The following is a 27084-nucleotide window of genomic DNA, read 5'->3' on the forward strand; positions in this document are numbered from 1 at the left end:
TTAATAATAGGCGTCAATTCTTTTGTACACAAAATTTAGGCAAAAAAAGTAATGTCATGTCATCTATGTATATTTCGGAACGTTACAGCGAAGACAAGGACCATGACCATGGGTAGAAGGTTTTTACTTTTAGGAGTTAGAACTGTTAATTTGAATTAAGCGCGGGTAATTTTATAGTTTTTTGTGTGCAAAAGAATTGTTATCAACATTCAATATTCAGCTTCTTTCCTGAAAGTAAAGAAGGCATGAATAAGGAATACGGCCCCGTCGATGACGGCAAAGACGCCTGAAGATAAGACGAGGTCATAGGACCCCTTGTTAGGACGAACGTTGGCGTAGTAGGATCTGTGCCAATCTGTGAAAAAAAAAACATTTAAAATTTTCCCGCCAGATCCAGATAATTGTGTAAATAATACTAAATAGGTCCAAACGGACCTACCGTAAAAGATTCAAAATGATTGAGTCTTGAATTTGTCACGTCCACGTCAGCGCAGTTTTTGAGAAAGTATGTAAGGGTGAGATCTATAGAGCGCACCATAGGAGCGCACTCTGACTTAGCTTAGACTTAAGAAAGAGTTGGAACGAGACAGAAAATAATGTACAACGGCCTTTAGAATGACATTTCGGCTTTGTAGAGCGTTGTCTCTGTCACTCATACCTGTTGTTGTGTGTTGTTTCTTGTACGAATTGGTATGGAATCCTTCTTGTGCTAGTCGACTCGCACTTGACCAGTTTTACTTTTACTAAATCGTCATGTTGCAAAATCCAAAGAAACCAAGCAATAGCCCGAAGTCTAGATGTACGCGGCAGAAAGTAATTACATCGACCTTTAGAAGGAGAAGCAGATTTGTAGAGCATTGTCTCTGTCGTTGAGACCGACAAAACGTCATATAGGTATGAGTGACAGAGACAACGCTCTACAAAGCCGAAACGTCATTTTAAAGGCCGATGTACATTACTTTCGGCAGCGTACTGTATTCCATTATGAATATAAAGAAACTTAAAGCTGCGACTTAACTTTATGTAATAACTAATAATGTTGGTGTAATAGTCGTCCCGTATATTGTAACGATTCATTTAAATATGACTAAGCCTATTTACTATGCTTGATACATTTAAGATTATACATAATTGTTTCAAGTTTACCTACTGTGATTAGCGTGAGAAAAACAGCGCAAATAAATATAAGTACATAAATATCGTGACTTATATACAATGTGCGTGTTATTATTATTGTTTTTTATACATTGTCAATTGTTGGTGATAAGCAATTCATACCTATTTATCAAACGTTTTTATAACAAGGAAATATCCGTGCCCTGACAATTATTATCAAATGATGATAGAGTACCCTCCGAGTCAAAATAATTTATAATTTGTATTTGGCAACAGGGGGAAAAAATGTTGGCAGAGATTTTATTGAAAATATTATATTATAATATGTAAAAAAGAATAAATGAAAGAATGAAGAAAAATGAATTAAAAAAACAAATACATTAACAACAACACGCATCAAAATTATTGTTAGAGTATCACGCATCAAATTTAATATTCTTAGAGTACTCTTGGGCGCACTAAAGAAGGATTTTGAGCAATGGAATCTTTAAAAAATTGGCCAAGTGCGAGTCAGACTCGCGCATCGAGGGTTCCGTACTACAGTCGTATTTTTTCGACATTTTGCACGCTAAATTAAAAACTATAAAAATCTGTTTTAGAATGTACAGATAAAGCCCTTTCTAATCTACTTAGTACTTGGTATATTAATCTTACTTTGAAAGTTGAAAATACTAATTATTTGTTCATGAATAGGTACATTTTTTTTGATGTAACCACAAATACGCGGTTTTCAGATTCTTTCCCTTACATGTGCTATAAAACCTACCTACCTGCCAAATTTCATGATTCTTCCAACGAGAAGTACCCTATACTCGTAGGTTTCTTGACATATATGATAGACAGACAGACAGAGAACGAAATGATCCTATAAGGGTTCCTTTGTTCCTGTTGTGGTGCGGAACCCTAACAACGGTAAATTAAGAACAGTACCGTGACTGACAGGTAATACATAGTAGTAATATAGATTAAAATATATCATACCATAGAATATGATGCCAGCTGAGGCTATAAACATGATGGCGCCGACGGCAGAAAAGGCCAGCGAAGTCCTCCATGCCGCTGATTCGCCCAACAACCGCGCGATGATCAGCACACCGGTGATGATGATGAAACCTGGTCAACATATTATAACATATAGACACATATTAAGTTCGCCCGTAGGGTGGATACTCAGGAACGCAAATGTAAATAATTTTTCTTCCGATTTTTTCCCCCGGCCATAGTTCACGACAGTTATTGAACTTATATATAAAATGTCGAGGCTTCAACATCACTGACAACCATCAAATGCTACATGCATTTGACGCTAGGTAGGTAGACATGAGCTATGAAACGGCAATTTTACTTTGATTTCACGTCCGCGGCACTTATATTTGACAGATCGTCGCTTCCGATCAAACCGAGAGTTCTCTCACTCTAGTTCACTCTGCCTCAGCTGTGTATGGAAAGGTCAAAGCTGAAATACCTAATATTATCTACCTACTTAATCACCTATATTATGCAGCATTTGCGTCGTCAAATATCGTATGATACCAGAAATGTATTAGGTATGGTATTGCATGTAATAAAACTGAAGACATATTTCTGCCAACAACTTAAATTAAACACCTTTAGTAGGTAAGTAGGTACCTAAATTAATTTAAAAATCTAATGACGTACCTACCTATAGTAAAGGAAAAAACGCAAGCAACTTAGTTCTTGATCGATTAATAAGCTACAAGCTTCTACTAATAAATCACAACTCGGTTTACACTTTCACGTCAAATGAAGTTCATTGAAACCAATTTTCCAGTTAATGAAGAAGTGAAACTGATTTTAAATTGATATTGCGTAAAATGTCAATGACATGACTAGGATAGGTAAGTATAAGTTAGAAAACAACTTTATTTAAATAACTATAATAATTAATAATGTCCTCCCGACCAAATTTCGGCCACGGTGGCCAATCTCCATAGAAATTAGCCAACTGCGCGGGAGATATTACATATAGTACACAGGTGTGTGCGCAAACATAGCTCCATGGGACAGCAATCCGACACGACCGGAGAGAGATCAGGTCAGGACCAACGGCTTAGCATGCTCTCCGACACACTGTCAACTTCCTAACTCCGAGCCCTAGTACTGAGAATTTCTTGACAGAAAAGCCCAATACAATAGGTACCTATTTTTGGCCCGACCTGGGAATCGAACCCAGGACCTCGTTATCCGCAGTCGAACATGACCACTTGACCAACGAGGCAGTTTATTATAAATAAACAAATCCTAAACATACAATATCTTCATGGACAATAGAAGTCTAATTATCCAGTAATTAACAATCTAGTGGATCTAAAACAGTTCCAATGCTTGTCTCTTGATGAGTCATTACTCATTAGTTTACAGCAACTACTTACTTTCCTACTTGTAGGTAGGTTAATGTAATTTAAAAAAGTATTAACGTTATCGCATTGCTACATATATTTAAAAAATCCTGGTTTACTTAATTCTCTTTCTACTTTTTCTATGTAAAAGTAGTAACGAAATGAAATGAATTTGTCTCAACTTTTGAAAACTCAACAATTTTTCAATTTCCCTTCCAACTTTAAGAATTGTTTATTTCTATAATAAATCAATCTAAACGTTATATGTTTAGTCGTATATACTTATGTGTTACTATTATTTCCCGAATACTTCCTTTGCCAATCATTTTTCTATTTCTCTTGCGAACTTTAAGAATTATTTACTTCTATAAAATCAATCTTATGATATCTTTATTCTTTAGTAAGTATGAGTACTTACTAAAGAATAAAGATACGATAAGATTACTAGATACACGTTACCATTATTTTTCAAATATTATTTTATTCGTCAATCATTTTTCTATCTATTCCAAACTTTAAGGATGGTTTACTTATATCCAATCTCATCATTATCTTTACTATTATTTCCCAAATACTTTCTTCATCATTTTTCTACTTCTCTTCCAACAATTATTGTTTACTTCTATAAAATCAATTTAATATAATCTTTAGTACTAGATACGTGTTATTACTATTCACCTAATATTTTACTCATTTTCCGTTAAAAGTAAAACAATTTAAACAGCTCATGGTCTCGTTTTTGTACGGTTTGTTCTAATCTTTCCATCATTGTGACCAGTTGCATTGTTAAAGTATTCTGGCACATTTCATGGTTGATCGATTATTATGTCTTTGAAGGTTCTAAACAAAAAACGTACTTATAACACGTACCTACTTGTATCTAATTATTACAAAAGACTTGAGTAATAACTACTGCGAAAAACTGTTTTCATATTATGTAGCCTGTGATTAGTTAAAAGGAATAAGGGAACAAGTATGACGCCTGTGTTAACAAATTTTTCTAATGAATAGGTAGGTTTTTTAAACCTCCCTCCAACCCCTATAGAACGCCACATCATAGCGTGCTAATATGCGATAAGCTAGCCCGGCAATCTATTTAAAGGGGTGTATTAAAAGGTTAAACTTACTTGAATAAGCTGAGTAGACCAAGGAGATGTGGCGAATGTTCGAGTGGAAAACTTGTGGGGCATATTGGGTGCCCACTAGCAGACCGATGGCGATCACAGCGAGGATCTGAAAGAACGAAACACATCTAAAATAATGCTTTTGAAGTAAAGATTTAGTTAGTTTAGTTAGTTTAGATTCGATTTGTGAGATTGTTTGTGGGTAACTCAGATCTTTTTCGGACGGAAGTAACGTTCATACGTCACTTCCGCTGAAAATAGCCGCCAAATAAATTGGCTGTTTCAGCTTTTTTTACCAAATCAGTAAATAGGTAGTGCCATAGATTTAATAGAGCTTTTTTAATCTGTTAGGTACCGTAACTACTGTCTTGGTGCAGTGTGACAAGGCTCGCTTGGCACTTGAATGACATTAACGGGGGGGCGCTGTTGGTGAACAAAGGCTTAGAATATTCAAACAAGAACAAAGGGGACACTTAACGGCAACGTTAGATCCGATTTTCGCCACGCGCCAAGATAGCCTTGTTGCACTCACTGTAAGTGCCTGGTAAAAGTAAAGTAAAGTAAAATATTGTACACCAAAACCAAGACAATAGAAATATAACAAAGATAGAGTATAAACCTTTTGACGAGTCATTAAAAAAATACACAAAAAATATATAGAAGCCAAAAAAAAGTTCAAGTATCCAAATACTAAGTGGTCAAATGCATGCTATGTTGAAAGCAAATACTTTTTTGAGATGTCATTTAGCGACTCCGATCTGGATGCGGAGATGCGGAGTCTTGCAGAATAAACGAAAAGTAATTTGATTAAAATAAGTACTCGTTAGTAGAGATTATCAAGTGAAAGTAAAACTGTCTTGACAAATACCTACCAGTTTTCTCCTTTTGTAAGTATATTCCTAAATACCGCAAAGTAATGCTTTTCTAATGTCGGTGTTTCCTAAACGGCGTATTTTCACTTTCGCGCGTTTATTCGTTTTCCACCCATTTTACGAGCTGTTTTTATGTTCTATGAAGTATGGTTACGGAGAGCTAGGTAATACATTATTAACCTATACATAGTACCTACGTACATAGTAATTCGCTACCTAAGAAGCAATTATGGTAGAGTAAGTGGTAATTTTCTTGGTTCTGAAGTCTAGAACTGTACCTACCTATCTAAATGTGTGAACTTAGAAGGTTTAAAATCCAAATCTAAATTACAAACATCAACACTTACTTACTCGTATCTCAGAGTTTTGATGGTCGAATATAGTCAATTATAGAAAGTATGCCATAATCTACCTAAGTTGAGAATCATTACCCATATTACATGCGAAAGTGTGTTGGTTTATAGGCGGACATAGGCTACTTTTTAACCGACTTCAAAAAAAGGAGGAGGTTCTCAATTCGTCGGAATCTTTTTTTTTTTTTTTTTTATGTATGTTCCCCGATTACTCGAAAACGCCTGGACCGATTTTGAAAATTCTTTTTTTGTTTGAAAGGGTATACTTCAAAGTTGGTCCCATTTCAATTTGGTGAAGATCTGATGAACATCTTCGAAGATAGATACTGGAACTCCTCAACGGATAAGAGTAAATTGCTCGCGATCAGTGTAATAGCTTAGTAAACAGTAGATTTTTAACCAGTCATAGCATAATTCCATGGAGCCACTAAAAATTGTGAAATAAAATTTTTTTACAAAAAAAATAAAAACCGACTTCGTTACACAAACACTAAAAATTGAAAAATAATTTAATTTATTACCGAATATATTATGTATACAAGAGTTAATATAGTTCCATAATAATATTTTTTGGGGTCGGTGCCAATGAGGTGCCATTGTGAAGTCCCATAAAAATATGAAGTCTAGACGATTCGCGCCGCTAAAGCTAATTGGCACCGGCACCAAAAAGTATTATAATGGAACTATATTAACTCTTGTATACATAATATATTCGGTAATAAATTAAATTATTTTTCAATTTTTAGTGTTTGTGTAACGAAGTCGGTTTTTATTTTTTTTTGTAAAAAAATTTTATCACGGAAAATCAAAGAGTTCCCACGGGATTTTTATGAACCTAAATCCAATCGTACGAAGTCGCGGGCATCAGCTAGTAATTAATAAAATATGTAAATTGGATGGATGATTTAGAGAATGAAATAATTGTTTATAATACTTTATTATTGGTTAGATTAATAATTTACTAATAGACTAATAACGTAAAATGTGAATGATTTCTGAAAGCTAATTAATAATTAATAGAATAATGATTCTAAATTATTAAATTTTAAATAATGCACATCAAATAAATCAGAAGTCAATAATTGATTATTTTAATTCCTACAATTTTTTAATTTATTCCTACTAATTGATTATTTTAACAATACATATCGTAATGCTTCGATAACAATTACACTGTAACCTGTAACTAGTAACTCAAATACTTAATATAAGTACTATAGACAGCTATGAATCATAGAACAAGCGCGTCTATTCAAACTTGCATCTACACAAGGTATTCGTCAAGGACTCTAGGTACTAGATGTGTACCTACAATCTACATGATGCGGAGTTCTTGTCACCTGTTTGTTTCTCACAGTTTCAAGGTTCATATTACGAGTGCATGCTTAGTTGGTAACTTCAGTAACTGCTAATGCATTGTCAGCGAGCAATAGTGTTGTCATTTTGAAAAAAAATTGCGGGCTGCAGCCTGCACCTTGCTTACAAGTTAGAATTGATGTCCATACCATACTAATTTGCGATTAAAAGAACACGATTTTTGTTCGGAAAAGCGGGAAAGCCCTGTTTAGTTGCCGTTTGTCAGTCTTCTATTTTATTCAGTAATAAAATTAATCTTCTCATCATGATCTGTATAATGAATTCCGCACGCTTGCTATTTAAAAAAAAAGGCTTGCTTTAGCAAGCTTTATTTAATTGACTAACATAATGCAAAGAATTTTTACTATTTATTTGATTGGTTAATGCAGTTTTGGTTTGATTTACTTTAATACATTAGTTAAATACCTATGACGTTGATTCTCCTTTACGGACTAACTAGGATTTTATTGTCATTAATAAACTTAATTCAAATTCAATTTGATGATGTTATTGGTTTCAAAAATTATGAAGTGCAAATTATTTTGTATTCTCTTTGCAGAAGTAATATAAATTCTCTTTGTGTGTAACATTTGAGTACTTATCTCTATTAAAATCTGAAATATGGATCCTTATATTTTCAACACGCTTGAGCGATGAGAAATTAAGTATTACAATGCGTAATTGCCAATTAAAATTGTATCACTACATTGCTGATACTTAATAGTATGCAATTAATAAGATTAGTTTCTAATAATTAATCAATATAAATGTGTTCACTGAACAGTGTTAATGATTTTTTCATCTAACAACAATGTTCGTTTTACTAATTGTGGATATCCGAAATGAATAAATTTCGTAAGTTTTATTATATTTTCGTCCGTCCTGTGTCTATCGAATACTTTGTGTTTTTGTCGGTTGCGTTTGTAACGAGTATGACCTTGTATATCTTTTAATCTTCTTAACTTTCACGATGTTGGGCAAACATTTCCGCAATTCGTGTAATTGAACTTTTTTATTGGGATTTCCATTATTTTCCGTAGTAAGTAAACAGGTAATACTTAGTTCCTTCTTTCAATGTCACAAAGGTTGCGTGAAATCATCTATGGCTTTCGTATTCTAGCATTTGTTTTCAGTTGATTACATACGCGTTTGACTGTTAGGTTAGGTTAGTCCACCTAGTCCTTCTATTTGTTTACATTTTATTATATCCGGCTCATTTCCTCTTATTTTATCCTTTTGTTTCTTTATTTTCACTTATTATTTGTCTGTTTCATTTTGTCTCTCTATATCTATATAGATATATAAAGGAAAAGCTAACTGACTGACTGATAAATAAAATAATAAATCATTATTTGTTCCAAGAAAAAGTAAAATAAAATTTTGCTTAATATTACCCTCTGAGTCCTCTGACTCACTAATTGATCAACGCACAGTTCAAACCAGTGGACTGATCAATCTGAAATTGGGCATGCAGAGAGCAGATGCTATTATGACGCTAGGTATGGATTCCTTCTTATCGTCGGGAGTTCGATCCCAGTTACGCACCTCTAACTTTTCGGAGTTATGTGCGTTTTAATGTGTAGCAAAAGATCGTGAGAAAACCTGCATGCTGCGAGTTCTTCATAATGTTCTCAAAGGTGTGTCAATCCGCACTTGGTCAGCGTGTTAGACTATGGCCAAAACCCTTCTAACTCTGAGAGGAGACCGTACTCTGTAGTGAGCCGGCGCGGCGATGGGTTGATCATGAATCATGATGATTTAGTGTACTTACGAATTCCACGATCCTCAAAGAGACACACCAATGCTCCTTCAAGGCAGTCGCAGCCCGGCGTCCTCCTTCGGTCGTCTGCCCATCTTCCCCCTTCTTGGCTTGCGCCTCCGACTCCCTATCGCCCGCCGACATGGCCCAAACTACCCGCGCTCCGCCTCCGTACTCCGACACCTAGAAAATACGAGTTTTATTATTTCCTGTTTCACCATTCTCATTATCACCATATTTCACACCATCACAATATTTATTTTTTACTAGACTAGCATATGCTCGCGACTTCGTCCGCGTGGACTACACGAATTTCAAACCCCTATTTCACCCCCTTAGGGGTTGAATTTTCAAAAATCCTTTCTTAGCGGATGCCTACGTCATAATAGCTATCTGCATGCCAAATTTCAGCCCGATCCGTCCAGTAGTTTGAGCTGTGCGTTGATAGATCAGTCAGTCAGTCAGTCAGTCACCTTTTCCTTTTATATATATAGATGATGCCCGCGACTTCGTCCGCGTGGATTTAGGTTTTTGAAATCCCGTGGGAACTCTTTATTTTTCCGGGATGAAAAGTAGCCTATGTCCTTCCCCGGGATGTAAGCTAACTCTGTACAAAATTTCAGCAAAATCGGTTGAACGGTTGGGCCGTGAAAAGCTAGCAGACAGACAGACACACTTTCGCATTTATAATATGGATTTTTCATTCAGATACATAAGTTAGCCCCATTAGCATGGTTGCAATCTCACGGTGGTAAGTGATAGAGGGAGCGGGGAGTAACCTGGAAGCGATATGGCAGATTTTATTAAACCCGTACCCCTTTGGTTACACGGCATCGTACCGGAACGCTAAATCGCTTGGCGGCACGGCTTTGCCGGTAGGGTAGTAACTAGCCACGGCGAAATATTATTTGTAATTGTATTCTCTATGAAATGTCTGGATGCCTCGGCAGGAGTGCCTTTCTGTGTAAAAACTCTATCACTACATTTTACATTATTCGAGGCACTTTAATCAGTCTTTGAATTTAAATCTGAGGATTTGTTCAGCTCTCGGGAGCTCCTTCGATCGCCTTCACCAGCGCGAGACGCAGGCGACTGCGACGACGCGACGACCGAGACGACGCGACACCCACCGGAAGAGACCCCGTCTTTGCACTGAACGGCACACCTAGCGCCGTCGTGCAGAGACCTACCCTCAACTATAACGGACCTACAACATCACCGCGCAGCGGCGAAGTGGGTGATCCACCCGCTGTGCGGTGAAATAAGACGGATATATCCCAAACCACCAGGGCCCAAAAGCCAAGAATGGCAGGCCCTAGCCGGGAAGGCTTAAAGAAAAACACCTAGGCACAGAGATGCCCAGCGACGCGTCCGGGTAAGGACGCAAAGCCTCGAGGCCCGTACCCCCATCTGGTCGTTCCGACTTCCGACCAAACGGAGATGACCCTGACATCAGCTTTTTATACAGTGCGACAAGGCTCTCTTGGCACTTCAATGGCATTGATAGGAGGGCGCTGTTGGAGAACAAAGGCTTAGAATATTCAAACAAGAACAAAGGGGACACTTGACAGCAACGTTAGTTCCGATTTTCGCCACGCGCCAAGATAGCCTTTTCGCACTGTAACTTAAGTTCAAGTAAAACCACTGATGATAAACCGCAAGCAAAATCAAATCAGGCATGATTAAATCGTAATTAAAATAGAGTCGTGTTTTGTAAATTGATACGTTAACAATATAGATAATTAATATAATCTAGGTACCTACTACGTTTACGAGCATTCCAATATAACAATTATTATACACTAGCTGCCCTGGCGAACTTCGTTCCGCCTAACAGTCGATTCAAATTTTTTAAATTTTTCTCTCCGTAAGAACCATAATCGTACTTCAAGGAATATTATAAAAAAGAATCAGCGAAATCGGTTCAGCTGTTCTCGAAATTTGCGATAAGCAACACATTTAGTGATTCATTTATATTATAGAAGATTCCATAAGCAAGACGCAACGTTTTGCTCTGGAATCTATTACTATCTAAAACCATTTAAAACACATGGTGTATAATTTAACTTTAATCGCTTGTTTTGCATTTTTCACACTGTTCGTCTTTTTTATTATATTCGTATTTACTAGAACTGTATACTGTAACAGTCCCGTCGTGACCACGACTGTGCAATTGGGTTGAAATATCGACAAATAAAAACTTCAAATTAATCGTGGTATGTACCCGTTATCTACATTAAAATATGTCGTTAAACCACGAAATAAGCTTAACATCAATGGTTAACGACTGGTCGTCCGTCCGTGTCATCAGAATGTCGGAAGACGTATTCTCTATACATTTTGTATAGATCCCGCATACCATCAGCTTCTGTTTCAGCGAACTGGCGACCATTCGTTAACTGAGCTTAGATTCGCAGGAAAGAAATTTTTGATACTGTGCGTAACACCCTGTACGGAATACCATTCGCAAACTGAGCTCAGCTCCCCAATTGTGTAAGAATAACCATTTCATGGCTATCGCAATGGCTGTGAAAAAATGTAAACAGCGAATCAACCAATCAAAGGGCAGAATCTCTTGACGATTGCGATAGAAATGAAATGGTTATTCTTACACAATTGGGGGGCAGATTTGTCGGAAAGAAATGTCTGATACATGTTGCGACTTGCGGAGCGTGCGTCAGAAAGTTTTCTGACAGCTATCTTCTTTTATTATGCAGCCGGTCTTAAGATCCTTCGTCGGTCCACGCTAATGATATACAAAGAAAAAAATCAATCAACGCATGTCGCATGCCATCTCCATAGACATACATAAGAGACAGACATGCCAATCGCTCGCTCGTAACGCACGCACGGCCACTTTCCAATACGCTACCAGTTTGGTACTCTACTCGTAAATATTTGCTACTGGTATGCACTTTCAAATGCAATTGTTTACATTCTAGAATAGATAAGTAGAATTTGGCGCAGTGGGGCGGCGACGCCTTGCAAAGCTGATCGCATTTTTTTATTTCACGACAATGTCAGCCCTTGACTCGTCGTAGAGTGATGAATTATGATGTAATTTACGTTAGAAGCGGGCTTATCAACATGTGATATGGCATTTTCATCCATACCTACCCCTATACGCCACAATAATCGTTTTTCTTGCTTGTAAAAACTACGATTGTCTGGAAAAACTTCTCTGGAAATCTGGTGGGAGGCTTTGGTCGTGGCTAGCTACCACCCTACCGGCAAAGCCGTGCCGCCAAGCGATTTAGCGTTCCGGTACGATGCCATGTAAAAACCAAAGGTTAGGGGTTTAATAAAACTGCCATACCCCTTCCAGGTTACCCTCACCCATCTTAGATTGCATCATGACTTACCACCAGGTAAGATTGCAGTCAAGGGTTAACTTGTATCTGAATAATAATAAAAAAAACATATGAGAATAAAAGGCCACCTATAGTAGTAGACTTAGCTAAGCTAAGAGTAAGCTGTGATAGCCTGGCGATTAGGACGTCCTACTTCTAAACGGAGGTCGGGGGTTCGATCCCGGGTACGCACCTCTAACTTTTCGGAGTTATGTGCGTTTTAAGTAATTAAATATCACTTGCTTTAACAAGGAAAACATCGTGAGGAAACCTGCATGCCTGAGAGTTTTCCATAATGATCTCAAAGGTGTGTGAAGTCTACCAATCCGCAAATGGCCAGCGTGGTAGACTATGGTCAAAACCCTTCTCACTCTGAGAGGACCCGTGCTCTGTAGTGAGCCGGCGATGGATTGATAGTAGTAGACTACGGGGACCACGAGTGTGTACCTATAGCTGGTCTATAGACCCCATATCTCTTAATTGGATTCTATGCGACATCGTGTTAGAATGTCATTCAACTCTACATTCAAAAGTAAGGTATGTTAAGCTGTCGTGGTCTCGGTTATTATTATTGTTATATTGTTGTTACTCATTTCTAACAATACCTAAATTAAAAATGAGTTTGTGACCCTAGTAGGTAAGACGATTCGTCCCTAAAGATTGGTGGCGACCGTGGTTTAGATCCTGTATTTTAGAAAATCTGGCCTTATTTATTGTCTACATTTTAAAGGAATTTGTGTACAAAATTTCAGCTTTCTAGGTCCAAGGGTTTATATAAATCAGTCGGTGAATGAGTTAGGACTTAGGATTTTTCTCTTCACTGTATGAGTTTTTTACATAGTTTATAGAATACACCTTTATAAAAAACCGGTCAAGTGCGCGTCAGACTCGCGTACCGAGGGTTCCGTACTCGGGTATTTTTTTCGACATTTTGCACGATAAATCAAAAACTATTATGCATTAAAATAAATGAAAATTTTAGAATGTACAGGTAAAGCCCTTTCATTTGATACCCGACTTGGTATAGTTATCTTACTTTGAAAATTGAAAATAGGTACTTTGTTCATGAACACATTTTAATTTTTTTTCTTTTGATGTAACCACAAATATATACAGTTTTCGGATTTTTCCTCTATTTGTGCTATAAGAACTACCTACCTGCCAAATTTCATGGTTCTTGAACCAACGTGAAATACGCTATAAATTTTCTTCACAGACACGACATACGGACAGACTGACAGACCACGAAGTGATTACTAAAATTTAAATTAAATGAAATTTATTAGTAATTTTACTTATAATTAATTAAAATTAATAAAATGTAGAAAAACTATTTTTAAGATTTAGATTATTAATTTTATTGACAAACTTAGGCCCAGTTTTTGCCATATAAACTTCAACTGAGGAATAAAATTGTCGTTAAGACAGTTTTTGTATTAAAAATCTGGCAAAATATCTTATTCGCAAGTTAAACTTTAATATTTATTATTAAAATGAATACAAATTACAAATTTTAATTTATTTATTGTTTACTGGGCTATTGTAAAATTTGCCCCTAATAAATAATATAACTAACAAGTGGTAATTAAAATTAAGTCTCACCAAAGAGTTCACACGTCTATCCAACTGGCCGAAAAGATGGCTTTAAAAACACAGTCACTGTCCCAATCGCTTTTTAAAAAAGACACTGCGAATTATTTTTTCAAATTTGAAAATCGAACTGCTATGGGCGCGCTCCGACCTCCCGGAATACTCAGTAGGAAACAAGTACTTTGTACGTTCGCCGCGAATCGACTGACGTTCTGGCTTTACTGGCGACTACTATACCTTTACGCATTATTTGGTATGAGTGTACAACATAACATAGGATGGACTGCGCGAAACACTGAAGATTTCAGGAAAACCAAGACTGAGATAACTGTATACAGAAACGTACTATTACTTATGCACATGCGTTATAGACGGCATATTATTTTGACTGTGGCTTAAAATTCTAGAGTAATGTACGTATGTATCTAGATTATTTAGGCAATATCAGCAATGCCTGCTCCTGATTTGCTTAATTTTATTACTGTGTAGTGTGTAGTAAATATTTAACTTTTATAAAACGTTACAGAGATCTTAAAATTTTACCCAAAAAATGTATCTTAAATATGAAATCTGAACCATGTTTTTGAACAGCAAAACTAAATTTTTCTGTTTTTGATCTACATATCCATCGTTGAATATCGAAAACTTTTGCTATCGTGTAAGTCAGAAAATGCGTTTTCATTTATCTATCACGACATGAGTTACGTCTCGCTTAGACCGTGCTGTGTTTATATTTTACACACGATTTTCGTAGGGAGAAAAACGCATGCTCAACAAAAATGACCTACTGAAGCGTAGAGCCGCTGAAATTGTAAATACATAGTAGCTTTCATTGAAAACGTATGTAACGATATGATAGGTAGGTACGGTACTTATAGATTTTATTGGATTATGTATGTTTCGAAAATATATCTATAGGCTATTACAATGTTCGGCACTTCGTCCGCGTGGATTTAGGTTCTTTAAAAATCCCGTAGGAACTCTTTGTTTTTACGGATAAAAAGTAGTCTATATCCGTTTCCGGACTGCAAGCTAACTCTGTACCAAATTCCATAAAAATCCGATTGGTGGGGAAGATTAATCTACTTCCAAAAAGGAGGTGGTTCTCAATTTTTTGTTAACATGATAATATCGTAATTATCAAAATATAAACCGATTTAGTTTTGTAACTTTTATTCAGTTTCATGAAATAACGTGTTTTTCGTACTAAATATATAAAACGAAAAGGTGACTGACTGACTGACTGACAGACTGACTGACTTACTGACTGTTTGATCTGTCAACGCACAACTCAATCTACTGGACATATCGGGCTGAAATTTGGCATGCAGATAGGTAGGTACTAGGTAGATATTATGATGTAGACATCCGCTAAGAAAGGATTTTTGAAAATTCAACCCCTTAAGGGCGTGAAATAGGGGGTTGAAATTTGAGTGGTCCACGCGGACGAAGTCGCGGGCATAAGCTAGTCTAGGTATAATTTATTGGTAATTTTCACCATATCATGAGAAAATCTGCGACCCATAATATGTCTAAAGTAGTAGTGATAGTGATATATAACTTTAAAAATGAAACCTATATCTAAAAGCAGAAAGCAATCTTTTTGGCGCATGTGGCATGGCTTTACAGTATATCTAGAGCATAATAAAAACCAGAGTCCATCTGAAATTCTATTCTAATCTAATAGCAGTTTCAATGGCTGCTCTTCAAACACCCTAGCATGGTTTATATCGACATTTATCATATAAAGGGCTATTATAGAATACGAATACTGTTGTTCATTGCGAAAGGTTTCATTTCAATACTAAATTACTATTTTAAAAGCTTTTTTGTATAGAATTTGTTTAGAAACTAAATGATGCCCGCGATATCGTCCGAGTGGATTTAGGTTTTATAAAAAATCCGTGGGAAATCTTTAATTTTCCGGGAAAAAATCAGTTAAACGGATTGGCTTTTTAGGGTTCCGTGCGTCAAAAGGAAAAACGGAACCCTTATAGGATCACTTTGTTGTCTGTCTGTCTGTCTATCTTTTCAAAGTAAGATAACTATATCAAGTGGGGGTGTCATATGAAATGGCTTTACCTGTGCATTCGAAAACATATTATTTTTATTTATTTTTATGCATCATAGTTTTTGAATTATCGTGCAAAATATCAAAAAAATACGACTATAGTACGGAACCCTCGCTCGGTGCGCTAGCTTGACTCGCACTTGGCCGGTTTTGCGAATGTGCAAATTTTGGATATGGCCCCATCAACGAATCTTTGCCGAGTGTTCGTCAATGGAGCCACACCATGATCGGATAATGGGAATGCTCCAATTTTTCCACTCAACCACACCCGAGATTTGCCGTCAGTGTATCGCTCATAATGTTGCTATTCTGTTCGAAAAGCCACTTTCTATCGTTTTCCGGTCTACAAGCGGCGCGCGCATAGCTTCATATATACTCGTAGAGGGTTGCCATCCGTCCGAGTTTCCCCGGATATGTCCTAGTTTGGAGGGCGTCCGGGGAGCCTCCGGGCGGGGCTTTGTATACTGTCCGGGTTTTAAATTTTGCCGCGCTGTCTATTCGGCGCAGCTTTTGAAGACAGTTTAATTTTTAAAGGAGATTGTTGCCATTACCAACTATTAAGTTACGTACGTTGTGCCGTGAAAAGCTGGCAGACAAACAGACAGATACAGCTTCGCATTAATAATATTATTATGGATATGGATATTTGTGTGTTAAAAAATAGACATGCCCGGTGTTAGTGTGAACAATGAACATTGAGCTATCACTCGTCGCTATCGCTCGTCTCTATCGCTCGTCTTTATCGCTCGTCTCTATCGCTCGTCTTTATCGCTCGTCTTTATCGCTCGTCTTTATCGCTCGTCTTTATCGCTCGTCTCTATCGCTCGTCTAAGAATTAATGAAGAAACACACAAACCCTCCTGTGCTGCGCTTTGTACTGCTACGCTTTGTTTAAAACATGGCAAGCATCACGCGATTCGTGCTGGCTTGTTCAGCATCGCATTGCCCAACCCGCTCAGTCTTCCGTCTCACTTCGCTCTCGCAGTCGCTGATCCAGTCGCACCTCAATGTTATTTGTAGAAAAAACATAGCACCGGAAAGTTGAGCACAGCACAGATTTTAACTGGTCATCTTTACGCTCGAAAATCCGGGGTTTACGAGCTCCTTGTCCTAGTTTATTAATTTTACACATGGCACCCCTAGTGGTACGTATAAAAATATGAAGCGCACGCGCACGCAGCGCGATCGGTATCGCTGTAACTGTGACTGTCAATCACGATTATGGTAATGACTATTGACAATCAATATCGGTATTATATGCAGCTATTTTTCTAAGTAGTATTCAAAACGATAACAAAGAAATTGATAAAGAGAAAGTGTTTGAAACATTGAACTATGAATATATTATAACAAAAAAGCGGTGATAGCATTGAGTGGCCTCCTATCCAGCGGGTCGGGAGTTCAATCCCGAGCAGTTAAATGGAACTTGCTTTAACGGTGAAGGAAAACATCATAAGGAAACCTGCCTGTGAGTTCTCCATAGTGCTCTGAAAGGTGTGTAAATCAGCCAATCTGCCCTTGGCCAGACTATGGCCAAACACTTCTCATTCTGAGAGGAGACCCGTGCTCAGTACTTAGTACCTAAATCGGCGATGGGTTGATGATGACGATGATGATCAATATTATATAGTTTATCTATTTTTCTAGTATTCAAAATGATAAGAAAGAAATAGGTAGGTATGTATGGCCATGAAGAGCTAACAGACAGCCAGACAGACACACTTTCGCATTTATAATATTAGTATAGAAGTTTGGATAAAATAGGTCAGCAGAAGGTACGTATAAGTCCCGCAAATTGCTAATGCGCGTGGTCGCCATTTTAGTGACGTCAGCACTAGACTGAAGTTACGAGCTGATGGTATATTTTTACTTAAGTATACGTCAAAATCACGTCACTTCGATGTTAATGAGACATGGTTCCAGCGTAATAGCAATTTGCGGGACTTATACGTGTTATAAGATTAGGTACCACGTAGGTACCTACTATCTACTAGCTTAAATGTTATGACTGTCAGAGTGCGTTATTTCCCATACTTCTTCGAAGGACGTCATGTTTTAGATTAAGTATTTCCAGCTATTTTGCGTAGCTTAGAACGTCCGCACTGAAACGTACTGAAAATCCTTGTATGGCAATGTGTCACGCATGACCTAGTATCTAAGTACCTACGTATTTTTCCTTTACAATTGAGGAACTGGTGGCACATGGCCAGCGTGGTAGACTATGACCAAAACCCTTCTCACTCTGAGAGGAGACCCGTGCTCTGTAGTGAGCCGGCGATGGGTTGATCACGATGATGATGACTGTACCTGTACTACCTAGTACATTTGACGCCTGCGAGTGTAGATGAAACTTCAGCTTTTGTTACAAGTTTCATGTAAACTGTCATGGACTGTGCCCGTAGAAAAAACTTAGTTTTTTATATAAAAGAATATTAGCCATGCTAAATGACTAATATTCCCCTTTCCTCTCCAACTAAGCGTCAAGCTTGTGCTAGGAAGGTACGACCATAGTGCAACGGGCGGGTTAGAACCGCCGACCTTTCGGTTTTCAGTCCACTCCTTTACCCGTTGAGCTATTGAGGCTTACGTTACGTCGTTAATGCGATTAAGGATCTATGACGAGAGGAGAGAGCAGAGAGCCTAGGTTTTTGTATGTGGAGATCGCCGCATTATGATTGTTATGTTTGATAATAGTCGTCAACATCGGTTCGACGGCTAAGCCGTGAAAAGGTGACAGACAGATTGACAGACGGATCGATTGACTTTCGCATAAGACAATAAGCACATCCGGTTAATAAAAGGTAATAAAATCAGTCAAGTGCGAGTCGGACTCGCACACGAAGGGTTCTGTACTATTGTACAAGAAATAACATTTTTTAATTTTCATGGCGGCCATTTTGAAATTTTTATTATTTGTCTAAATATATAAAACGAAAAGGTGACTGACTGATCTATCAACACAAAGCTTAAACTACTGGACGGATCGGGCAGAAATTTGGCATGCAGATTGCTGTTATAACGAAGGCATCCGCTAAGAAAGAATTTTTGAGAATTCAACCCCTAAGGGAGTGAAATAGGGGTTTGGAATTTGTGTAGTCCACGCGGATGAAGTCGCGAGCATAAGTTGTTATAATAGAAATACACATTCTATGAAAAATTCAAATTTCTACCTATTGAGGTTCACGACATACAGCTCGCTGACAGACGGAGGGACGGCTTAGAAATAGGGTCCCGTTGGCACCCTTTGGGTACGGAACCCTAATAAAAGGTGCTAAACTCCAGCTCGATTGTAAAATTAGGTACACCACGGGAGATGTGTCATCTAGGATCATGACTAAACATCTTGGTCTCATTTTCCGATATAACAGGAATTATAGAATTATTCATGGTATTGATAGAGCCATTGAGCATTAATAATAGTCATAATAATGACTGAGCTATTACTATAGTAATTATGATTATTAATTATAAATTTTTGTATAAGCAGAATTATTTATATTATAGACTTAGCTAACAGTAATTTTTAATTCTAGCAACACTTTCAATCTTAAATGGTTTTATTTTGGTTTTGTAAAAAAAACGTTTTTTCCCCTACCATAAAGCACCATTATAAATTACTAGATGATGCCCGCGACTTCGTCCGCGTGGGGTTAGGTTTTTAAAATCCCGTGGGATCTCTTTGATTTTCCGGGATAAAAATCCTTTCCCGGGTTGAAAGCTAACACTGTACCAAATTTCATCAAAATCGGTTGAACTGTTGGGCCGTGAAAAGCTAGCAGACAGACAGACAGACACACTTTCGCATTTATAATATTAGTATGGATGGATGGCAGCTTTATTGCTACTACCATCTAGCCTATGGGCCTAAAAACTCGTAATTAGAAAATTGTAACGAATGAAAAATAAATATTTATAGGTACCTAGATACTCTAAACAAATTAAAATATTTTTAAGAAATTTTTCATAAGTTCTAAAATGCAAAGAATATTATTTTCTCTATGCAAAGAAAATTCCACTTCTGAACTTTCCGTACCTATGAAGTTAACCGTTGCTATTTTGTTTCGCTATAGAACTTCAGACCTATATTATAATATTATTGTGGAAAAAACCACTGAACCAAGTTTTAACGAAGCATAATATTATGTAAAATCAAAAGGAAACGTGTTGATAGTAATGTAGGTAACGATATAAACATGCACGTTTTATAGCTAAGGGCGAACGTGAATACAAACACCTCCACACAGTAAGTAAGCACGCATGTTATTGTCGGCGGTATGGGCCATTGTTCCTAACAATCGCTTGCATTGCCCGTGACGTTTTGGCTGTGTTGCCATGTTGAGTTTTAACTTATTTATTTAGTTCGTTGACTGTGAATTTCTTAAGGTCAAACTGTGTATTAAGTATATTCTACAATAAAATTATTAGTCTAACTAATAAAATTGATCAACTAAAATTCTAAAAAAAAATTGATGTCCATATAGGACTATTAACAAATTAAATTAATTTCATTTCTTTTAATTTCATGACAAACTTTAAGGTTTGTTGGTATGTTAATTGGTTTTGAATTATTATTTATCATCGATTCTGAAAGGTAGGTAATCTTTAAGATGAAAAAATATATTTCCAAAAGTTGCCTGCTTCAACCTATTCTTTTATAAAAATTTTATGTAATAAAGTTATATAAAAGAATTGAATAATTCATACACCCAAAAAAACGGCGACTATAGCAATTTCCCGCGGAAATAATTAAAAATTACGTACTTACCATACCTACCTAGTATTTTACCGTACAAACAATATAATATTATTATTTTGCTGTAAAAAAAAAGCAATTAGAATGCAGTTACTCAACAACTTTTACTTTCATTTCATTATGATTCGTTATTTTATTTTGTTTGTTTTTTTATCTAAATAAAATTAAAATTTGAATTAATTTAAGACTGAAGATTGCATTCAAAAATCAGTTTTGGAATGAACACGCTAATATGATTAAGGCGCAAACAGATTGCTGTTTTGTGTTGTGTCGTGAGTCGTATACATTATAAATTATGCATAATTTATTTAACTACTTACCTATTATTGTCTAAAATAAATATGACATCAGTACCCTTATTATAAATGCGAAAGTCTGTTTGATTGTTGGTTTGTCCTTTAATCACGTCGCAACGGTGCAACGGATTGACCTGATTTTTTGCATAAAGACCTGGAGAGTGACGTAGGCTACTTTTTATCCCGGAAAATCAATGAGTTCCCACGGGATTTTAAAAACCTACCATCAGCTAGTAGGTACTTATAAAATAAAATCATTCTATTTTGTTCTATATAAAATAGTTGGAAATAATTTGTTGGTAAATTGATCCTGAATCGACATCTGTCATAGGTATATTAGTTATTTGATTATTTAAAACTCTTTGTCACGATGCCACGACAGCCCATGTCACATAGGTAGGTACCTAGTCTACATTTGACGTCTGCCAGTGAAGGTGAAGCCTCGAGATTTTGTTACAAGTTTCATAACTGCCGTGAACTGTGCGACAACTTTAAACACATATACAACAGCGCAGTGATGTGTCTGCAGCTTTCATTTTCTTATTGATCCAACTTGTCTCCAGCCTGACCGTCAATGGTCCGCCATGGTGACGCCATGTTTTGGCGCCAACGTTCTACGATGGTTGGGGTGGAATATCGTATTGTAGAGCTGCGTATCCAAGTCTCCAAGGTCGTTGGCTGACCTATTTTCATACCCCCGTTTTTATGTCCCTTTAAACTATAAAGCGAGTACTTACTTACCTTACTTACACCATAAGCAACTAAGTTAGCTACTATCACTCCCAAGTCGTAGGTAATAACTTAAAAAATATAAACACAACTGCCCTGCCAAAAACGTAACTACAATTTTTCTTATTTGAAAATGGCACCATGCAGCCGCCATATTGTTTTTTTACCAAAAATAGCCAATGTCACTCCAGGTCTTTAACTATACCCATGCCAAAAATCGTGATAATCCGTTGCTCCGTTGCGACGTGATTGAAGGACAAACCAACAAATCAACAAACCAACAATCCAACAAACCAACAGACAAGCACACTTTTGCATTTATAATAAAGACCTTTTAGGTAAACTAAGGAATTTTAAAGTATACCTACCTCTTTGTACTCAAAAGAGTTGTATGTATAATAATTTACTAGCTACTACCGCGACCTAATCCGCGTGGAATTACGTTTTTTCAAAATCTCGTGGGAATCCTTTGATTTTCCGGGATAAAAAGTAGCCTATGTCACTCTCTAGGTCTATACCCATGGCGAAAATCACGATCATCCGTTGCTCCGTTGCGACGTGATTGAAGGACAAACCAACAAACAAACACTTTCGCATTTATAATAAGGGTACTGATGATAAGGATACTGATAATAAGGGTACTGATAATAAGGGTATTGATGATAAGGGTACTGATTTTCCTATCTAATAAAGAGTAAAATAAAATAAAATAAAATCATTTAAGTCCCGCAAATTGCCATTTTAGTGACGTAGCACTAGACTGAAGTTTCGAGCTGATGGTATATTTTTACTTAATTATATTTCGATGTCTATGAGACATGGTTCCAGCGCAATAATAATTTGCGGGACTTATACCAATACGTTAAAGTACTTCAGTTAATATGATTATAGTTAAAGGGAGCCATTGTTCCGGTTAACGGCAACTGTATGTCGCTCCAAATAGACGCACGCGCACGTTAGGATAACAAGGGACTCATTAGCATGTAAAGTAAGTTAGGCGAGCCATGCGACTTGGTAACGAAGGTATAATTAACCTACTACAATCATTGTCAGATTTCAACTCGAAGTGAAAATCGATCTTAGCCCAAAATACCTATTAGTACTGTACGCGGCAGAAAGTAATGTACATCGACATTTAGAAGAAGATAGCAGATTTGTTGAGACCGACAAAACGTCATATAGGTATGAGTGAAATAGTGACAACCCTTTACAAAGCCGAAATGTCATTCTAAAGGCACATTACAGGTACATTACTTTCTGCCGTGTACTGTACCTACCTATTAACATTAAATTTTGTAAAGATTTGAAAGATTGTGTAATAGATTCATTTAGATTAATTTAAATCTGTCAATTCAGTATAGAGATTTGTGTGTAACTGAATTAGCACTTGTCTTTAGATCTGTCAATTTAGTTCAGAGATTTGTGTCTAAGGCACTTTCCCCACAACCCACGAGGAAGTGACTATTATCTCGTTAGAGAAACGTACAATCGATGCGATGTATGATTCCGTATCAAAAGAGATAAATATAATATTTAGTTAATCGCTGACTGTGCACACTACCGACGAGAACTTCCTCTCCACTAGTAACTAGTTTGATGCAGCGACAAGAGCTAAGTATAAAAAAAACTCGCTCAGTGACGCTCCCTTGGCGGACAAAATACGCGTGAAGTTTGTAGAGGGATTAATAAAATTAATGTATAACGACCACTCGCTCGTTAAACTCGCACATTCGCTGATAGCACAGCGACAAAACTATCCCAACTGTTTCTAGTTCTCAGCTCAACTCGTTTCTCGCTAATCGTCGGCGGTCGGACAACTGCCTAGCCGTAGAAGTTGCTATTTATGAAATGAATTGGGATGAAAAGGGAAAACTACTTATTCGGTTTTTATATTTAGCTTGTTCAGTTACGAATAATAGTTTTTTTTTTTGTTAATTAATTCGTTAAAAATGTGCTTGATCTTATTTCCTTTAAAGATATAAAGTACCCGATAAAAATTCATAATGCATCTCTGAAGAAATGTACTGAAGCGATTAATATGTGGCACATTCTGCATTGGCCTGGATAAAGGCATCTTAGGATGAGTTTACACTTTACACTACCTTATAGTGCTATACAGGGTGGAATTTTGTAATGCCACCTGAAGGGAAAGTACTCTTAACACTGAAGATAGAAAATTTACTCAAAGAAAACATTTCTTTATATATGAATAGAAAGAAAACTGCATTCAAAGATTTTCGAAAATTCGCTTGCCACACCCGGGAATCGAACCGACTAAAATCTGTAAAAATTACAACCTGTACTTTTATTGCATCGATCGTTACGATATCGATAAAAGCCTACGACTTCGTACGCGTAAATATACCTAGTTTTTAGGGTTCCGTACCTCAAAAGGAAAAACGGAACCCTTATAGGATCACTTTGTTGTCTGTCTGTCGGTCTGTCAAGAAACCTACAGGGTACTTCCCGTTGACCTAGAATCATGAAATTTGGCAGGTAGGTACGTCTTATAGCAGACATTCGGGTAAAAATCTGAAAACCGTGAATTTGTAGTTACATCACACAAAAAAAATTAAATTGTGGTCATGAACTAATAATTAGTATTTTCAATCAAGAAGTAAGATAACTATTTCAAATGGGGTATCATATGAAAGATCTTCATCTGTGCATTCTAAAACATATTTTTGTTTATTTTTAAATATAATAGTTTTTGAATTATTGCGTAAAATGTCTGTAAAATACGTCTGTAGTACGAAACCCTCGCTGCGCGAGCCTGACTAGCACTTGGCCGGTTTTTTAAATGTCCTTTGATTTTCCGGTAACATACAAAAGTAGCTTATGTCACCCTCCAGCTTCGTTGCTCCGTTACGGCATGGTTAAAGGACAAACGAAAAAACCAACACAAGTGTGTTGGTTGGTCGCATTCATGATTTATAGGTGGTGATTCACACTTACGTTTTCCTTTAGCGGCGCAATTTTGTTAGCACCAACGTCGACGTCCCACAGAAAGTCTTTCAGCTGAAGCTCCGACGATATTGTCACGTAACTAGAACGTTGGCTCTGTTCAGATACGATAAACTATTTAGTTAAGTTTTTAGTTACCTACTTAGTTAAAATGTTCCTATTCCCATATTGGAGTCTTAACTTGGAACTAAAATATATACAACTAGCTTATGCTCGCGACTTTGTCCGCGTGGACTATACAAATTTAAAACCCCTATTTTATCCCCTTAGGGGTTGTATTTTCAAAAAACCTTTCTTAGCGGATGTTTACGTCATAGTAGCTATCTGTATACCAAATTTCAGCCCGATCCGTCCAGTAGTTTAAGCTGTGCGTTGATAGATCAGTCAGTCAGTCACCTTTTCCTTTTATATACATACTAGCTGATCCCCGAGGCTTCGCCCGCGTGGATTTAGGTTTTTAAAGATCCCGTATAGCCTATGTCACTCAGGAATAATGTAGCTTTCTACTGGTGAAAGAATTTTTAAAATCGGTTCAGTAGTTCCAAAGATTACCCCCTACAAACAAACTTAACGACATTACCTCTTTATATAATATATATACAAATTAAGATGAAAAGACGTGCACAAAGGACAACTCATCTCTGCTAGTGAGATTTCTTCCAGCCGCCCTAAAACGTGGAATATTAAATTAAATTTTATTATTAAATATTAAATTTTGATAAGTAAATGTTGAGTGCACCTCTTACGCATTTTAGCGCGAACCTATTGTTTACCTTTCACGTAAACTTAGGAAAACCAAAAATTAAATAATTTTAATTAATTATACTTAATTTGTAAACATAAAATATAAACTTACGTTTTCCGTAAGCGGCGCAATTTTGTCCACACAAACGTCGACCTCGCTCAAAAAGTCCTTCAGCTCGGGCGATATCGTCACAAAACTAGAGTACAGGCTCTCCAGTTTTGGTGTTTATTCGGATTAACTGTATCGTTAACTATCGTGTTAATTATTCAATTGAAATCGAACACAATCGGATCCTTGACTCGAATTGGCCGACCTACGGACGATTGGAAAATTGTAAAAAACAATTCAATGACAATTATGTACTTAGATACCTTGACGAATTGTTGAGATAGATGCCTGCGACATTGTTTTCCTTAACAGTTGCAAAAAAAGAACAAAAATATTATAGACTAAGAGCCCATGAGAGCAAGATCTGCATTATTTTATAAAAGCTGAAAGTTACTAGGCGCATTGTCCCCAACATAGGGAGGAACGATCAGTGGATTTGGCACCATATACTAATTCTATTTTTCTAATACTATTCTAAAGAAAATATAAATAATTAGACGTCTTTGTAAAGTCCCGGTTATCTGTCAAAGCCACCTTGATCCAAACTTTATAGTCACAGATCGTTCCTCCTTGTGTTAGGGACAATGCGCAGATAAACTTTCAGGTACGAAGGTCTGGCCATCACAGGCTCCAAGTCTATTATGTCGTCTGTCAGCTCAAAATCAAAATATAACTGTGTTGGTTTGGTTAAAATATCTAAAAAGTAACTTTTGCGACCTAGAAAAGTTTTATGAGCGTCTTAAAAAAGACCACAATATGATATTCTTTACTCGAAAAGTGTCCAATTGTATTGTAAATTATCACCACTAATATATATCTTAAAAAATCCAACACCTGACAATCGAGAAGTGTAATTTCTTACCTATTTTGAGTAAACTATTTGATTTGATTTTGTTACTTAACTTTGAAAAATAAATGGTTTTAATTTATAATATTATCTGAAAGTCCGCCATATTATTTCTATTTTAATTCTGTTAAAGAAAATTATCGTAAGATATTTTCTTCTGTAATAAACTGTACGCACGCACTTTTACGTGAAACTGTAGTCCTGTACAAGACGCACTATAAACTTAATAAAAACTAAAAAGATGCGTTTCATATCACTTCAGTCACAAAAACAATCAAACTATCCTGAAGCTAGCACCCAAGTGACTAAGAAGTGACTCTTTGTAGGATATACTATTTGACTCTTGACCTCATTAATTTGACACTTGCATTGACCCCGAATTTGCCGTTTTGTTCCCATCTTGCCACAGGATCTGGTAATCTTGGATTTATTTATTCTGAACTCTTTGCTCTAAATTGCCAGAATATAGGTACCAGGTCTTCTTGCTACACAGACTGGTTTTCTCTAATTTGCCAGAATATAGGGCCCTATATTTATATAATATATAAGATATAGGAATATAGGAGTATAGGAATTAGTCCCGCAAATTGCTAATGCGCGTGGCCGCCATTTTAGTGGCGTTAGCACTAGACTGAAGTTTCGAGCTGATGGTATATTTTTATTTCGACTAACGTCAATACGACGTCGTTTC

General features: G+C 36.7%; 2 protein-coding genes across 4 annotated transcripts in view; one reads left to right on the plus strand and one right to left on the minus strand.

The window, feature by feature from the left end:
• The window catches only part of Adsl (adenylosuccinate lyase), a 57673-nt gene that overhangs the window by 8238 nt on the left and 22351 nt on the right, over positions 1 to 27084 (plus strand). The window lies entirely within an intron of this gene.
• LOC117987952 (uncharacterized) lies at positions 137 to 26696 on the minus strand. 3 transcript variants are annotated; one of them, XM_069502614.1, is made up of 7 exons: positions 26409 to 26696; positions 25550 to 25751; positions 24685 to 24789; positions 8953 to 9123; positions 4604 to 4709; positions 2098 to 2229; positions 137 to 355 (listed from the first exon to the last, which is right to left on the minus strand). In XM_069502614.1, the coding sequence occupies exons 4-7, from the start codon at positions 9082 to 9084 to the stop codon at positions 210 to 212; spliced, it is 516 nt and encodes a 171-aa protein (XP_069358715.1). In that variant the 5' UTR covers positions 9085 to 9123; positions 24685 to 24789; positions 25550 to 25751; positions 26409 to 26696; the 3' UTR covers positions 137 to 209. The 3 variants fall into 3 exon arrangements, with proteins under 3 accessions (XP_069358715.1, XP_069358716.1, XP_069358714.1); XM_069502615.1 differs by having other exon boundaries at positions 26575 to 26687; XM_069502613.1 differs by lacking the exons at positions 24685 to 24789; positions 25550 to 25751; positions 26409 to 26696 and adding an exon at positions 13893 to 14112.

Source organism: Maniola hyperantus, chromosome 13 (genome assembly GCF_902806685.2).
Source record: "Maniola hyperantus chromosome 13, iAphHyp1.2, whole genome shotgun sequence".
In the NCBI taxonomy this organism is placed as follows: Eukaryota; Metazoa; Arthropoda; class Insecta; order Lepidoptera; family Nymphalidae; genus Maniola; species Maniola hyperantus.

Excerpts from the sequence above, each read along its gene's own strand:
- LOC117987952 (XM_069502614.1), bottom strand. The coding sequence starts at position 9,084 with ATGTCGGCGGGCGATAGGGAGTCGGAGGCGCAAGCCAAGAAGGGGGAA. Across the intron at positions 4,710-8,952 it reads CTTTGAGGATCGTGGAATTC|ATCCTCGCTGTGATCGCCAT; the intron begins GTAAGTACACTA and ends TCGTTCTTTCAG. Across the intron at positions 356-2,097 it reads AGCTGGCATCATATTCTATG|ATTGGCACAGATCCTACTAC; the intron begins GTATGATATATT and ends TTTTTTTCACAG.